Below are 16,518 nucleotides of genomic sequence, written 5' to 3'. Positions count from 1 at the left end.
GGAAAGAATAATTGCTCTATTTTGAAATAAAATAAAGAAAAACATGATTTTAAAATTAAACAATAACTTTATTTCAATACAGATGTACAGAAATGAATTGCAAATTGTCTGCAGCAACAACACTACTGCATTCACTTCGTAGGATATTGATATTCCACAACCATTCAAAGTAAACCAAGTAACAAACTTCTGTGCCAAAAAGAACTTTAATAAACAACAGAAAATGGTAGACTGTGGCAAATTTTTCTCAAAATTACTACATTAGCAATCTAAATAATATTTCCATAATTTTGTTCTTAAAATTGATGTAGTTAACTGTCAGTCGATTTTAATCTTACTTGTTAAATTAACTGTTAGATCAAGGAGACAGTTTTCTGATGCGTTTTCATTGACTGCCAGCATAATTGTGACATTGTGTTTATAAAAGTATGTGAGGAAATGGCCTCCACAGTAACTCGGCTTACACCCAATAACTACTCATACATACATAATGTCATAGCAAGCAAGTAATCAAAATGAAGAGACATATTGTATTAGTATAAATGATCATCAGTAGAAATCATGTCAGCAGGAGCAGTTGTCTCCCTTTGCTGATCACTTGTACATACAAGTTATTGGTATCAGTAAATGACTGATAACTCCTAGTATATCAGGATGAAAATAGGTCAGCATTGCAATATGAATACTGTCAAATTAATGTGCATCATGGGAATGAGTCTTATATTATAGTTTCTCAGCAGGTTTTTCCAAACTGTCAGTGTTACTTTATAGTTTAGTATTGCAGTATGTAAAATGTGAACTGAGTAGTTATTGTAAGTACTGAAATGTCTTAACTTTACCAAACCCTTCTGCCACCACCAGCTGGCCAGCAGGGTTGATGGCTAATGCTGCAGGATGGCTCAACCCATCGCCCCTAGTGACAATGTATCTTATAAACTGCCCTTGTGGACTCAGTGCTACTATCCTGCTGTTTTCACTGTCAGCAATGAAGATGTGACCATAGCTGTCTGTGCACATTCCACATGGAAACCACAGCTGACCATCACCACTGCCTTCTGTGCCATACTGGTACAACAAATCACCAGTAGGTGACAGCACATGTACACAGTGTTTCTTGCCCCTGTCTGATATCACAATGTTACCATTCACATTGTTCACTGTGATGTACCCTGGGAATTCACACATACTGAGTGGAATGGTGTTCAGGAGCTGTCCACTGTCTGCATGGAATACGTAGATGGATTTTTTTACTTTGTCACAAACCATCACATCTGTCACATGACCTTGTTTGTTCAGTGAGATACCACGTGGCCACTCAAGTTGACCTTGACCCATGGTTGTCAGGTGCTGACCCCTGGTGGAGTACACTTTGACACATTTGTCACCCTCTGATGTTATATACAGGTTACCAGTCTGTGACACAGCCACATCAAATAGTTGGTTTAGATTTATTTCAAACTTGAATTGCCCTTCATGCATGAATACCTTAGTTCTGTTATTATGTACAATAAACACATGCAGTTCATCTATGGCCAACCCTCTGGTGAACATGCCCTTTTCATCAAATTTCAGACTAGAACTGAAGGAATGAACACATTCTGCCTTCTCTAAGAAAACAGGAGGATGTGGTGTTGATCTTCTAATTGGTAGATTTGCCCCCAGTCCAGTTGGCGTAGAAGGCTGTAACTGTACTGTCACCTGTCCTAACATGGCTTCCAGTCCAGCAGTAGATATCTCACCAGGACTGTAGGATATCTGTGCTGGTGTGTCTGGAGTTGGGACTGGTGTTTTCTCCACTGCTGTCAGTCTCTGTGTCAGAGCCTTAGTATGAAGCATGATCTCAGAGTCGGAACCATTTGTGATAAGTTCCTGGGCAAAATTGCAGGCACTCTGCAAGGAAGTATGGTGAAGTTCAAGGGTGTCCTTGTTTGCCTTCCTCTGCTTTTTTCTGATATCACCAGCAGAATTTACCTCTGATATCAGTTCTTGCTCCCTCTGATCAACCGATCTTCGGATACATTGAGCCTGTTCTTGGATTTTGTTGATGGAGGCTGCCATGGTTTGCGATTCTTCTAATTCAGTGGCTGTTTCCTTAGCAACTGCTTCTTTAAACATGTTCAATTTTGGCAAAGTTTTCACAAGGACAGTTTTAATCTTTTTTCGATTGGTATTTGCAGCTTCTTTAACAGGTACAATACCATGTCTGTAGTGTTCTGTTAATGCGCAGTCACCACACACAGTGCTATCATCATCTTCACAATAGTATTTCAGTTCATTTGTGGGATGCTTCTCACATTTGATCATCAATTGTAAATTGCCATGGTTTACACCATGCACATCAGATTCTTTAATTGGGGATGAGACTTCATGCTTCCGTTGCTGACTTAGAAGTTCTTTTGCTTTGTGAATACGGAAATCTTTCTTGAGTTTTACAAGTCCTTCTCTTGGAAATGATATCTCTTGTCTACAAATGGGACACAAAAATGTCCTGTTAGGAGTCATAGTTCGCGTAGCATGGTCACATACACAACCATAGCAAAATGTATGGTAGCAAGGCAGCACACGGGGATCCTCATACTCTCCCAGACAGATGCTACACGTCAAGAGATTATCTGTGAAAGCTGCTACCAGCGACTCGGCCATATTGTCACATCAGACCACGAGGCAAGCACTGAGTGAATAGTTCAACAGTGAAATAAGAGGGATCTATCTCTAGCACTGCGATAGCATGTGATCAGGTGATAAGGACCTTGAAATCATTTGTGGAAAATGTGCCATGATAACATGTATTAGATTTGATATAGGTTAATTGTTAGCAAAAATAGCCATGCAGCACATGGGGACAACTACCGTTACTGCCCCTGCTGACATGGTCATTTACCAAGACAAAGTATGTGATACAAAGTGACTATTAATTCTGATATTATTTTGTTAATAATAATTATTCCAGACTAATTAAAATCTTAAAACTGACAGAGATAACATCTATAGTTTTTTTTATTAAACATGAACAGGAAATCACATATTGGGCATCTTAGGTCACATTAATTAATGTGACCTTGAATTTGACCTTTGCCCTACTTTTCACCATGAAATGCACTAAAGATATTTACCATTTATCCACATATTAACCACATCCATAGCAACTATTTCACTTGAATAAGGTTAATCTCCCTGGTGGTATTACACATGGCAACGGTTTAACCAATATGATGCTCTAGTTTCAGGTATCTCCACTCTCCTGTGCTACCTGGAATGTGGGTATTATTTCAGGTATCTCCACTCTCCTGTGTTACCTGGAATGTGGGTATTATTTCAGGTATCTCCACTCTCCTGTGCTACCTGGAATGTGGGTACTATTTCAGGTATCTCCACTCTCCTGCAGGGGCGGATCCAGAGATATTTTCTGAGAGTCTTCCAAATTATATTTGTTGATCCTTCCTCCATTTTTGACCGTCTTCCGACAGAAAAAATTAGATACCCGTCAATGTAAACTTGAAAATCTGACCGTCTTCCGGAAGACCCAGAAGACGGCCTAAATCCGCCCCTGCTCCTGTGCTACCTGGAATGTGGGTATTATTTCAGGTATCTCCACTCTATTGTGCTTCCTGGAATGTGGGTATTATTTCAGGTATCTCCACTCTCCTGTGCTACCTGGAATGTGGGTTTTATTTCAGGTATCTCCACTCTCCTGTGTTACCTGGAATGTGGGTATTATTTCAGGTATCTCCACTCTATTGTGTTATCTGGAATGTGGGTATTATTTCAGGTACTAGTATCTCCACTCTCCTGTGTTATTTGAAATATGGGTATTATTTCAGGTATCTCTACCTGTACCCTGTTGTGTTATCTGAAATGTGGGTATTATTTCAGGTATCTCCACTCTGTTGTGTTACCTGGAGCTCCACCCGAAGTGGATAGGAAGCCTGCAGCCAGTGTATGCCACCTGTGTATTGAAAACTCAGAGACATTTATTTCAGGAAATAACACTTTTGCTTGGTGGAGACCTGCAGTTTTTGAGTCCTCTCTGGAAGTTACTTCATTTGTAAAATTGCAGGAGGGATCTGTCTCTCAACTTGTGCTCCATGAGAAGCAAAGAAAATGGGGTAGGGATTGTGAAATCGTATGAATTTTGCTTGTCACCAAAAACTGGCCCTGTTGTCACAAGGTTTTCATTATTCATTCAAGGCACTGGTATTCCTCATAAAACAGGAGTCATGGTGGAATTCTCGGACTTGGCATTCCACCTCTGTTCCCCTGGCGATTTGACCGACGCAGAGCTGGACGAGATCCTGGACTTCCATAATGACCGCGTCCAGATGCAGGAGAAAGCTGAACTGTACCAGCTGCAGAAATTGCATGATGCTTTACAGAGGTATGGTCTACAGTCAGTGTGTGTAACACAGCAAGAGACAAAATTATTAATAAGTGAATTATTTTTGCTATATGACAATATCCTTAAAGAAAAAAACATTGGGAGACAAATACTGACATAAGCCCTTTTAGATATCAGTGTTAACAACTCAAGGCAGTAGTTTTCAGTATTACATTTATCTTTTAGCATCTCCTTCAAAAACTACTACCACTGTTCAGATGATGTTGACATGAAAAGAAGTGACAAGCTCAGAGCTATGTTAACTGATTACTTTGAAATGAAGCCAGAGCATTCTAGTAACATGGGAAGAATTAGTAAATTATCTTTCAGCAGGGAATTGGAGTGTTCTACCTCAGGACTGAATGAGGAGGTAAGAAATCTATTATATTGTATTAAAAATTGTTGGCTTGTATTTGAGTTTTATTAAGTTCGCACCCCTTTCAGTACACTGTAAAATATTGCAGACTACTATATTATTATGTATAGTTTTTTAATATGGCAAAGTGCATTGGATATGTTGGTGAAATTTGAAACTTATAACTGTATGCACCTTGCAGGTAATTTAATAAAATAGAAGGTACATGGCCAGCCTAGCAAGTTAGTTTAAGAAAGCTTTACAAAAGTCTGTCTCCTTGCTATTAACTAAATTAAAATTTGATGTAAAGAGTAAAGACGTATTTCGGCGGAGGTTTAAGCACAGGACTTAGATATCAACCATAACCTGGATACATTTCCAATTTCAGGACTTTTGTAAAAATGAGGGTTATGTTCGTAATGATATTCGTGGCTTCATCTCCCTGTATGGTCAGGAACACGTTCTTTCAGGAACAACGATAGCGCGTATCTTCCATGGCATAGACAGTCCATGTTTCCCAGTCAAGACATGGGGCCGGGTCAGGAAATACTGGAGGGTGCACCTGGACGTGAATTTTAACTATTTGATCAAAATGGCTACGCTGGAACTTGTCAGGATGCGATAATTTGGAAGTTTTTTTTTTTCAGTAAAAGTACTTCCAAAAATTTTTGATCAAATATTCAAGGAGCTGTTGTCAGTTTTCACAGTAAGAGAGAGATTCATTTCTCTTTCGATATTTAAAAATAACATGAATCAGCAATTGTATTTCTTCTCTGAAGGATTTTTACATGCAAATGACTATTATTCAAATTGCTTTGGATTAAAGTACTTGTAAATCTATTACCAATATTTTGTATACATTGAATATATTTATTTTGATAACATATTTGTCTAATGAAAATTTCTCAAATAAAAAATGTCTTTTATGTTCTCTTCCTTGTTGATTGTATTGAAATAAAGGAAAAAATAATTGCTCTATTTTGAAATAAAATAAAGAAAAACATGATTTTCAAAGTAAACAATTTTATTTCAAAACAGATGTACAGAAATAAATTGCAAATTGTCTCCAGCAACAACACTACTGCATTTACTTCAAAGGATATCGATATTCCACAACCATCAAAAGTTAATCAAGTACCAAATTTCTGTGCCAAAAAGATCTTTAATTAACAACAGAAAATGGCAGACTGTGGCTAATTTTTCTCAAAATTACTACATTAGCAATCTTACTATTATTTCCATAATTTTGTTCTTAAAATCGATGTAGTACATTGTCAACCAACTGATTTTAATCTTACTTGTTAAATTAACTGTTTGAGTAAGTACGGTTTAAATCCTCTTGGTCCTGCTCTCAAATATTTATCCTGTACACTTGGATATCTTTGTGATCCCTTCTACTTACCTTGCTAACATACCCTCAGAGGGTATGCATACAACATTAATTAGTATTTTTTTTTTCATTCATATTTTATTCTCTCTAATCCAATCCAACATCTGAAAACCTTGGTTTAATCTTCAGTGGTGCTTTCTCTGTAAAAGATTGCAAATGCAAATGTAGTTGAGTTTTAAGAAATGATATTTTAAAATGATAAATTTGAGGTTTAAACACCAGAAAAAACATTCTTAACAGCAACAGGAAAAGATCCCAGCCACAATTTCTACACAGATGTAAATAGGCAATGTCTAGTCTTCAAAATGGGTCACAAAAATAAACCTATACAAGATAGGCAGTCCACAACAGAATTGTGACAGTATAGAAATAAAACAGTCCTGGATTGAGATTTCCATTGCAAGAAGGTCAATGCATGAGCGCAAGCACATGTTCATGTCTTGTTCTTCCCATTAGGGGCCTGCTTCACAAAATAACTTTAATACAAAGATTGGTCTAAACATTCACACCTTCGTTCAACAAGTACAATTCGACTCAATATACATCACTAATTAATGAAATGTTTTCCAAAAGGCTATTCTCCTGTGTTGGACCAATAAATTATTTTGAGTGACCTTCCTTTGAGTACATATAAATATATCTTGAACTGATGTAGACTAAATATCTGGACTAAAGTTTAGACCAATTTCAGACTTAAGTTCAGATTTGTAACCTTCTCCAGGTGACTTACCAGTTAGCTCACCATCTGTGGTCAACATATCCCCCTCCTCCCCCTCTGCCAGGCTGGTGTCAGAATGAAGGGATATAAAAGATGGTAGAGATGCTGGAGTGTCCACATTCCTCTTCTTCCTCCTCCTCTTGAACGAGAAATCTTTATCATCCTCACTATCTTCATTTGTTGAGCTGCTGGCAGTCAAACTGTAAAGAATGAAAAAACGTAGCCTGCTGGACTTTACAGACATGGCTCCAGTTTGCAAAATGTCAGAAAATTAAATATATGACCTCACTGGTAAAAAGACATTCAGTCAAGGACATCAAGATTTTCTTTTCAAGTCACATGATATGAAATTGAAGGGGAATGAGTTTGAATGTATGTATGAGCTAAAAAACTTGCAAAATTAATACTGATAAAAAATAAAGATCATTCAATTAGTTTACAGCTAGAAAGGGATATAAACAAAATATTTTGCTTTACATCTCCAGAGAACTAGTTTACCATGTGACAGAAAAATGCCTGATTTAGCAGCTTAGACATGCTTGAAAAGAAAACAATGACCATGATACTATTACTAGGGTATTTTACCATAACTGGTCTGAACAACCTACCCAGATAAAGCACTCTCTGCCTCAGGTTTTGCTATAGGAGTGCTATGCTGCACGGTTGCCACCTCCATCATCTTTCTTTTGGCACCTGCTGCCCTCTGGTGCTGACATTCTATATTACCACCTAGCTTATCTTGAGTATATGGTGCCCTCTTGTGGTGCTGCATCTTACATTTCTTGCCTCTGGGGCATTTCCCAGTGGCAGTAAATTCTGGACACTGTAGAGTATGCTTTTTCTTACACTGAAATAGGCATCAAATTTTACTGTAAATTTCATTTCAATGTGAAAAACACGATGTCACAAGTCCACACATAATGTCTATCCTATTGCTAGGTTTTCCAGATGTCTTACACATTATCCCAGCATCAAACCTCCTCTCACGAAATTTCTTAACTTTTTTCTGTTGCAAAAATTTTGTTTGAAAATAAATTTCATGAGGTAGTCCAGCCATCTTTTAAAATAATCTGGTTAACTTTTATCACAATTCTATTAGGTTTCAACTTTTCTACCCTCAAGTACAAAAAATGTGAGCCTAAGTCTTGACTTACTTTTTCTCCCAGGGAGCAGTACCCATGCAGGAAATCCTCGCACACTGCAGCGCCCCTGCTTACGTTCACATGGAGATAAGGGCAATCGTCTTTGTTACACACACCGCGAAGGAAAAAAGAACACACTGGCATCTTCTCTTTAAGAACTTGGTGGGAAAATGGGCAGTTCTCTCCCTTGCAGGTACCTCTCAGAAATCTTGGATGATAAATGTGATACTTTTCTTATCTTTAAATTTTATTTTTAATTGACCTTTCTTATGCTTAGGGCACATCATCATTTTAAGTTATGATTTAGATGCCCCTGCTAAAACAATCCATTTAAGTAAACTGAAAATGCAAGGACAACATCAAATTGTATACCTCACTAAAGCCAAGTAAAAAGTGGTCATGGAAAATAAACTGAACATAACATTTGTGCATGGAATGTGATACAGTAATGGGGACAAACTACTGAAATATTGTAGGTGCCAGGAAATCTTGTCAATCATACTTTTTATTGCCAAAATCTCAGGCAGTACCTTTAAATGATATGCACCGTATTTAAATAAAATCTACATATCCTGCACAATGGCTCCATACCTGGTGCAAATGGCTATTTTATCTGGGTCATGAGCAAATGGACATTTGTGACCTCGTTTACACTTCCCAAATCTGTTGTAGAACAAGCAGTACTGCTGTCTCTGCTTTTTGTACTTGCACTGTACAGCTGTGGTGATGCTCTTGTGGAGTACATTGCTGACAAAGTGGACAAAAATACTAGATTATGCATCTCAATAAACAAAACAATCAAGCAAAAAAAAATTTGGAATGTACCTCATTCAGTTTAAAATCCATGGATACTGTTACAGTAATAAGTTTCAGACTTCAAGAATATAATCAGTATTTAATGTTCTGCATCCTTTCTGTAAATGTGCTTTACGTGCTTTACGCCAATATTGTTTTTCTTTTCTTTTGCTACTTAATGCCTGCACTTCTGCACACACAGGTACAGTATGGTTTACTAAAATAGTGTTCATTTATTCTTTTTTAAACTCTTCAGGCTGTGCTCTACCTAGCTCTCTTCCTGTTCTGGGAGTTCCCAGCTCTGACCAATGTACCTGGCCTGGTCTGGACGTAGGTCACTCCCCCAATGTCCACTCTCTTGACACTGGTCTTCCTGGGCCTCGAGTCTCCTTTCTTTGGTGAGGCTGGAAAATAAGTAGTAAACATTTCCTTTTTTTTTTTTCAACTGTATATCCAGCAAAAAATCAGGTGTACTGGTTACATTAACGTGTCCTGGAGCTTGAAAACAAGTTTTCACTGGGTTTCTGTGATCTAGCGTATAGCATTTTCTTACTCATAACAGCTTTTAAATAAAGTTCAATATAAAATCTAATTTGATGAGAAAATAAATTCTTTATAGTAATTTTTATGCTTTTTTAAACAGAGCACCTGTGAACATTTACTTAATCACAGACTATAAAACAAACACTACATTACCCGTTGCATTTAAGTCAATTCTGTGTAGAGTTTTTCCACTGGGATCCATGTTGAATTTCTCTCCCCTCACTGTGATGGTCTTCATCTTTCTGGTATTCAATCCTGGAAAAAATATTTTTTTCTGTCTGTGATAAAAAAATCTTTCAATACATACTTAAGTTAAGAAATCTAATTATTGACAATAACAACAAAGTTAGCTCCCCCCCCCCTCTACTAACAAATGACCAATTTGGTTGCAGTCATGTTATATGGGTTTACATCACTGGCATTTAGAAACATAAAATTTTGTATATTGACTGTAACTAAATAAAGAGATTTGTACGTAAAGCACTACCAGAGATACCTGTAGCACTTAAAAGTAACCTACTTTTAACAATGCATGGGTTTCTGTGCTGTTTTGTAGTAGTAGAGTCTACAGAGCTAGTCTTATTTAGTCTAGTCCTGGATGATCTGTAGACTAATCCACCTATCACTACCAATCTCTGACTTCCCTGGAACCTGCTGGCAACATCAGAAGATTTCTTTGGAGGGTTTCTGTGATCCAGCTTTAACCTAAGAAGGAAATGTATGGGATATAAATTTTTGATTTTTAGCCACCAAATGTTTGCAAAATGAAGATTTCTTTCTGAAATGCTTTTCACACTGTAAATCCTTTGTAAACTTAAAAGTTGATGAAAACTATCAGGCAAATAGTTCACCATAGAAATGAGTGAATTTGTTTATTTAGTTTTTCTACTTACTGTGATTTCTGAGGACTTCTTGCTGCCCCATGTGTCAGCTGTCTGTACATAAACCTCTGTGTTAGCTTGGGGAAAGTCTGAGCTTGTATGAACTTGTATCGGTTTTTACTGAGATTCTTCACTTTTCTCCCTAAGATATTGTTGATGCTCACAACACGATCTGAAATTACAGAATATTCTAATAAGCTGAAATTTCACAAACATTCAAATGACACAATTTTCACAGTGTTCCTTCAATTATCTCTGCTGTTTTTAACTATCCAAATATTTCTGGTGTTACTGTTACACTAAACCTACTGGCACACTAAATTTAATTTTACAACCAGATAAAGAATTATTTTTTGGGAAAAGCTTAATATCAGTTCTATCTTCAAAAACAACTGACAATAAATTGAACTACAACCTGCTTCACAATAAAATAAAATATCTGGCCAATATTTCAGAACCTACCATCACCTCCTGTATTTGTCCAGCTGTATTTTGACATTTTCCTCTGTTGGCCCTGCTTCTTACCACTACCCTGACCACCAGTGACCCTCGTCTTGACCAGGGAGTATTTACTCCGTTTTACCACCAATGACCTGTTCACAATGAGGGATTTATTCCCTTGAATATGTTGGACTTCCTGTTGACTTGGCTTTTCATTTTTTCTGTTTAGTTTGTACTTAGATACTCTTGGACTATTGTCTCTTGTGGCAGATATACTTGGAGATGAGTGATTCTTGTGTTTTGAAAAGAAAAGAGCCTGGTGAATTTTTCCAGTGTGTGGTTGTTGTAGTTGTTTTATTGGTTTGTATCCTGGGTTGATTTTCTTATACTTTGACACCAGTCCCCTGGCCACAGTCTGTGCTGGGGAATCCTTGCTGTTACTACCAGAGCTACTGTTAGAAAGGCTTCTATTGAGACTGTGTCCTAGCTTACTGGCCGAGTGTTTAGTTGTGTGACCTTCCACCTTTTTTCCACTATTCCCTGACCTCTTAGCTCGAGTATCCCCAGACACCCATGTGTACTTGGGGTTCACAACTGTCCTCTTAGATGGCTTTGAGGAGGATACATTGAGAGTATTGGCATTGTTGTCAGACATTATAAGATCTGCATCTTCCAGAGATTTCGTTTTTTGATTTACAGCACCATAATTGAATCCTGAGTTTTGGTTATTGAAAGTTATGTTGGAAAATCCTGAAATCTTATCATTCACAGGGGCATTTCCTGGACGGACATCAACAAGTGATGTATCATATAGCAAACCATGCTCTGTCTTCTTGGCAGTAGTGGAGAGGGTTTTCTTTATTAAACTATATTTACCTTTCTTTAGAAAGGCACTACCTGCAAGAACGGTCTCCTTCACATATGCCCCTGGATTGGTATTGCTAACAGTCTGTGGTAATTTGACAGTTCTTTTGGAATGTATTTGGCTACAAGTTTGAGCACCTGTGGTAACTGTTTCTGTGGCACTATACTTCACTTCCCTCTTACTATTAGCACCATTAGAAATATTAGCACCTGGCTGAGTATTAAAATCATAAATCTGTTTTTTAGCCCCACCTCTTTCTGAAGGGCCACTTCCATGAGAGGTGTTCTTTACTACATTCTTTGAAATGACTACTTTCTCAGATGGTTTGCTTTTATCAGAAAATGCATTTCCTAAAGTATTCACTTTCCTGGCAATACTATTTCCTTGAAATGACGTGGACTTGAATGTGTTTTGAGGTGCTACCACTGTCCTGGACTTGGTAGGGTGGTGTGCTGTGGATACACTGGGGTTCTCTATGCTGCCTCCCTGGGGTGGCACTATCTGTCTGTTTCTGTTGATCCATGTTTTGTTTCCTCTGTTTCTGTTGAATGCCTTGTCTCTGCTGTATGTTGACTGTGTGCCCCCTTTCTGTTTATGAGCATGGATTAATTCTGGTGTTAAAATAGAATTTGTATTTTATTTCACTTGACAGTATCAGAATAAAAGTTTACAATAATAATAGTGATAATAATAATGGCACACGATTGCACCACACTGATGGTTTTATTGACAAAATGGTCAGAATATACAATTAGAAGTCATCCCAAGTTTCAAGTTTGGACTATTTTTTCCATCAAATTAGCGAAGGGTATTTTTGTGGTTAGAAAATTAACAAAATGATAAGATCTGATGTAATTAACAGTCACCCATTTGAGCCATTCTACATTTTAAACCTTCTATGTTGAACTATTTTTCTCTTTCTACTTCGTCTTCAACTCGACTTGTTCAACCCGACTTGCGAGTCACGAATCATGAATCAGATTTTTTTTTTGAATAGAAGTATTTTAAACAATTTATTGATGATTTAACAATTTTTTAAACTCTCTGATCTTTCGATAAACATAAAAAAGCGTATAAAGTTTTATCAAGTCACTTACTTGTCCAATATTCCACTTCTTTTAAAAGAGCATTCGTTTCGTCCATCGTCAACAACTTTTCGGAAATTTACTGGCTGGCTTCATCGTAAAGAATAATCCGGAACGCTCAATAAATGTTTCTCGGCTAGATTGTCTACATAGTCATTTTATATTTTTGCATTTGTAAAAATATATATTTCAATATTTAAAAAAAATCTTTTAGTGTTTAAAAACTGCCCAATTCTGTACATTCCTGTAAGTAGTCTCTGTCATCAATATTCCTCTTTTTATGTAGTACTTCCTTGTTTTGAGTTCTTTGGAATGGGCTTGCACATGGAGTCGATCACTTCCAAGTGACGGGTTTAATAAAGGCTACTTAAAGCTGCTGAAGCCGTGAGTACGTATACGAAAGAGTAACTGTCTTCCCTCAGAGGACACTTAATAAAGATTATACTGAGCATGCGATCCAAGGTTCGAGAGTGTGGTAGACGCCGGTAGGCGCAGAGACTATAGAGTCGAGAGGGTACCCTGGATTTTCCTTCTCTAGTCCTGTGCTTCTAGTATTTCTATTCATGTTTACTGCTACATTTGTTTTTTGACCGTGTGATATAAAAAGATGATTACAACAGTGGATAATAAAAACCTTTCAAGATTGTGTGTATACATATATTGGTATACTGACTGTATGTACCTGATTTTCCAAATCTGACCCCAAACAATTATCTTTGGCACCAATGCTATCTTTGACTAATACTTAAAAGTGGACAATGCCAGTAGGATAACAAGTGTCTGGGGGTCATCAAATGGTTATTTGGGCCTGAAGTGATATTCTTTAATTATTAATTTCAAAAATGAAAATGACAATTCCCTTTATTGTTCCAGGTGCAGCAAGGAAGCATGTTGCCCCCTTCCCAGCGAACACACAACTCCATATGTTTAGGAGTGCTGTACAACATCTCCTGGGGCATGATCTATCCCACATACTGGTTCACCAACAAACTCCTGTCTCTCTTCATATCGACCTCGCGAGAGAGGAGTCGCAGAGGTTGGGAAGAACCATGTTATGAACACTACATCATCATAACATTTGCTGCCCCAGTTTTGCTTGCTTTCATTGTTATCACCTTACCCCTATGCATGCTGGGATTGTTGATATGGGTGCCCACGCAAAAGTGTCGTAGTTCACTTAGGTATTCTAGTCATAGTTCAGTGCATGACTTTAATGAGCAAGATGCTATTGATGTCCATAATGATGCTGACAGAATTAGAGTGTCACAAGGAAAATCTTCATTATCAAATTTAGAAATGGCTGCCAACTGTGATAATCCTCCTAACAGTATTGATGTATCCCAAAGTGATCTAAAATCGGTAAAAGTGCATGAGCCTTTTCTACCACAGCCTTCCAGCTCTGCTTGCAGGTGCACGCATGACGATGTTATCACAAAAAACCAGGGCACAACACAGAGAAGGTTTGAGAGAAGATTTACTGTTGCCACAGCAAACGTATGCCTTATGCCAGAATTCATCGCCAGAATTAATAACCTTTCTAATACACAATGGCGGGCTAAAACAATTGGGAGTAGAATAATAGAAAATCTTTCAAAGAATGATACTGAGAATTCAGTTCTACTTAACAGTGACATAGGAGAACAAACCCCCCAAAGAGTTAATTCTGAAGGATATGGTATATTGTCAGAGACATCTGACAATTCTGCACAGTATTGTCATAGAGGTACAATAAATGATAAAATGAAAAGTAATGAATTAACAGATAAAACAATAACCAAAAAAGAATTGCCTGATGTAGCAGTGGGCCACACAATTTGCCAAATTGAGAATATTGATGACAGTTCTGAAATTCAAGAATTGACCGATAACAGTAGGTCTAATTTATCACATGATTTAGGAACTCACAAACCTGACACAAAACACAGTGACCCGAGATGTCACAGTGACCCCAAATGCTTTGTATCAACCCACTTCCCAGCAGACTTGGACTTTCTGTGTCTTCAGGAAGTTTTTGATAGAAGAGCTAGCCATACCCTAGTAAAGAAACTCCACCAACACTTCCCCTACATTGTTCATGATGTTGGGGTGTACTTTAGAAGAGGTCAATCGGTGCTAAATAGTGGACTTCTTTTGGCCAGTATGTACCCCATAGAGGAGGCAGAGTTTAAGTGTTTTCAGCAGTGTATACGGGTGGATAGGCTGGCTTCTAAAGGATTACTAATGGTGAAGGTACTGGCAGTTTACTAATATGCAGTTTTAGATTTTGTGCTACATAATTATGTAGCAATATATATATAATCTCTGATCTCCCACTTAAACTCTTTAAAGTTGTGTCGGTTTGTTCCATAAGTGTGTAGACTAAGGATCCAGAATTTTTATTAAAATTAACCAATACTTGCATGGATTAACCTGCATGTGAAAATAGATTGAATGAAAGAAAATGCTTTCTTTGCTTTTTATGTGTATCTATTGTTATTTCACTTGAGCTAGATCTTGTTCGTGACAAGCAGAAATTTTCTCTGGCATAAATTTTAGTACTGTAACAGTATTCCTTAATTTTCTGTTATCAAATTTAAGACATATATAGGCTAATCAGTTAATATTCTTATGGCTGTTTAAGTGTTGTGATTATTTACTGATCAGATTTAATTGTCAGAACTGTGTTATGTAATTCTAGGTAAACATTGGGAAATCGGCAGAAGGGCAGAAATTTGCAGGATATATAGCAACCACTCATACCCAGGCCTCTCAAGGTGTGGCACTTTTCATTAATTGATATTAATTGATTTGTCATTAATTGATAGATTAATTAGTACATAAACAACGTCAGAAATAAAACAAACCCTTCAGTTTTTCCTTTAATTAAACTTTTTGGGGAGAATGTACATTGTTAAAATCATATTGTGTATTATATAACTGAAGCCCAAGACAGATGAACAGGAAGAAGCATGCTGAGGCCTTTGTCCAACAGCAGAACACTTAATCTCATAATTATGATGATGGTCATGATCATATGTATTCAGTTGTTAATCTAGGAAATTTTAAAATGAATTGTATTGAAATCAAGGTGCAAAAGACATCAGATCTCAGCAGCTCAGTGACACACTGCAGTGGATAGAGGAGTTCATTCTGAAGACCAGGAATCCAGAGGAAAGGATCCTGTTTGACCTGCTGTGTGGTGACCTCAACTTTGACAACATGTCAACTGGTATGTACTATACATAGAAATTACTGTGACTGGAGGCAGATGGAGGCCATCTTCTGGGTCTTCCAGCAGACGGTCAAATTTTTTCAAGTATACATGGAAGGTCATCAAATTTTTCTGTCGGAAGATGGTCAAAAATGAAGGATGAATCAACAAAGATAATTTGGAAGACTGCCAGAAAATGTCCCTGGATCTTCCCCTGGTGACATCAACTTTACCACAGTGTGTGTGTGTGTGTGTGTGTGTGTGTGTGTGTGTGTGTGTGTGTGTGTGTGTGTGTGTGTGTGCATGCCTGTGTGATATGAATTTTAAAAATTATGTACTCACCAGAAAGGGGCAAAAAATAATAAATTGTTTCTTTTTATCCCATCCTGAATGGGTGCATGGCTATAATGGTTTCATTGCTTCCAGATGACCGAGTATTTTACACACATCCATTGCTGCAGAAGTATCAGGACCCCTGCAGGGTAACACCTGGTGTGGATCAGTCATGGGCACTTGGTAAGTCTCCTTTCTTCCTGTATCTCTCCTTGGTCCTTGGGGAGGTTTTGAGGAAAGAGTTCAATACCAATATTACTAACATTGAACTTCTGCGGGCTTGTGCAATCATATGACATAAAAGGTTTTTATCTACTTATCTTAATAATTAAGAAATATATTAGTCTATGTAGAACGAAAACAGATATCCCAACATGGGAAGGAACTAGACAATACGTTAATTAT

General features: G+C 37.4%; 4 protein-coding genes across 4 annotated transcripts; 2 read left to right on the top strand and 2 right to left on the bottom strand.

Moving 5' to 3' along the window:
* Positions 1–47: 47 nt before the first annotated feature.
* Positions 48–3,102, bottom strand: LOC106157816 (E3 ubiquitin-protein ligase TRIM56-like). Its single transcript, XM_087011711.1, has one exon. It carries the CDS (start codon positions 2,641–2,643, stop codon positions 808–810), a length of 1,836 nt encoding a protein of 611 aa, XP_086867837.1. The 5' UTR covers positions 2,644–3,102; the 3' UTR covers positions 48–807.
* Positions 1,359–5,355, top strand: LOC106157817 (ATP-dependent DNA helicase Q4-like). Its single transcript, XM_087011494.1, has 4 exons — positions 1,359–1,436; positions 4,189–4,375; positions 4,562–4,745; positions 5,119–5,355. Exons 2-4 carry the CDS (start codon positions 4,218–4,220, stop codon positions 5,353–5,355), a joined length of 579 nt encoding a protein of 192 aa, XP_086867620.1. The 5' UTR covers positions 1,359–1,436; positions 4,189–4,217.
* A 381-nt stretch (positions 5,356–5,736) lies between these two features.
* Positions 5,737–12,739, bottom strand: LOC106157819 (uncharacterized). Its single transcript, XM_087011562.1, has 11 exons — positions 12,603–12,739; positions 10,662–12,116; positions 10,212–10,371; positions 9,839–10,023; positions 9,472–9,573; positions 9,044–9,179; positions 8,572–8,727; positions 7,993–8,188; positions 7,447–7,685; positions 6,851–7,038; positions 5,737–6,260 (listed from the first exon to the last, which is right to left on the bottom strand). Exons 1-11 carry the CDS (start codon positions 12,646–12,648, stop codon positions 6,208–6,210), a joined length of 2,916 nt encoding a protein of 971 aa, XP_086867688.1. The 5' UTR covers positions 12,649–12,739; the 3' UTR covers positions 5,737–6,207.
* A 152-nt stretch (positions 12,740–12,891) lies between these two features.
* LOC106157820 (uncharacterized) lies at positions 12,892–16,296 on the top strand. The gene is made up of 5 exons (XM_087010678.1): positions 12,892–12,978; positions 13,464–13,626; positions 15,268–15,343; positions 15,658–15,798; positions 16,207–16,296. Exons 2-4 carry the CDS (start codon positions 13,479–13,481, stop codon positions 15,689–15,691), a joined length of 258 nt encoding a protein of 85 aa, XP_086866804.1. The 5' UTR covers positions 12,892–12,978; positions 13,464–13,478; the 3' UTR covers positions 15,692–15,798; positions 16,207–16,296.
* Positions 16,297–16,518: the final 222 nt, after the last annotated feature.

This window comes from Lingula anatina, chromosome 4, assembly GCF_051362555.1.
Source record: "Lingula anatina isolate TDL-2025a chromosome 4, LinAna3.0, whole genome shotgun sequence".
Taxonomy (NCBI): Eukaryota; Metazoa; Brachiopoda; class Lingulata; order Lingulida; family Lingulidae; genus Lingula; species Lingula anatina.
Note: the sequence above shows the minus strand (reverse complement) of the source record. Positions and strands in the feature narration are given on the sequence as shown.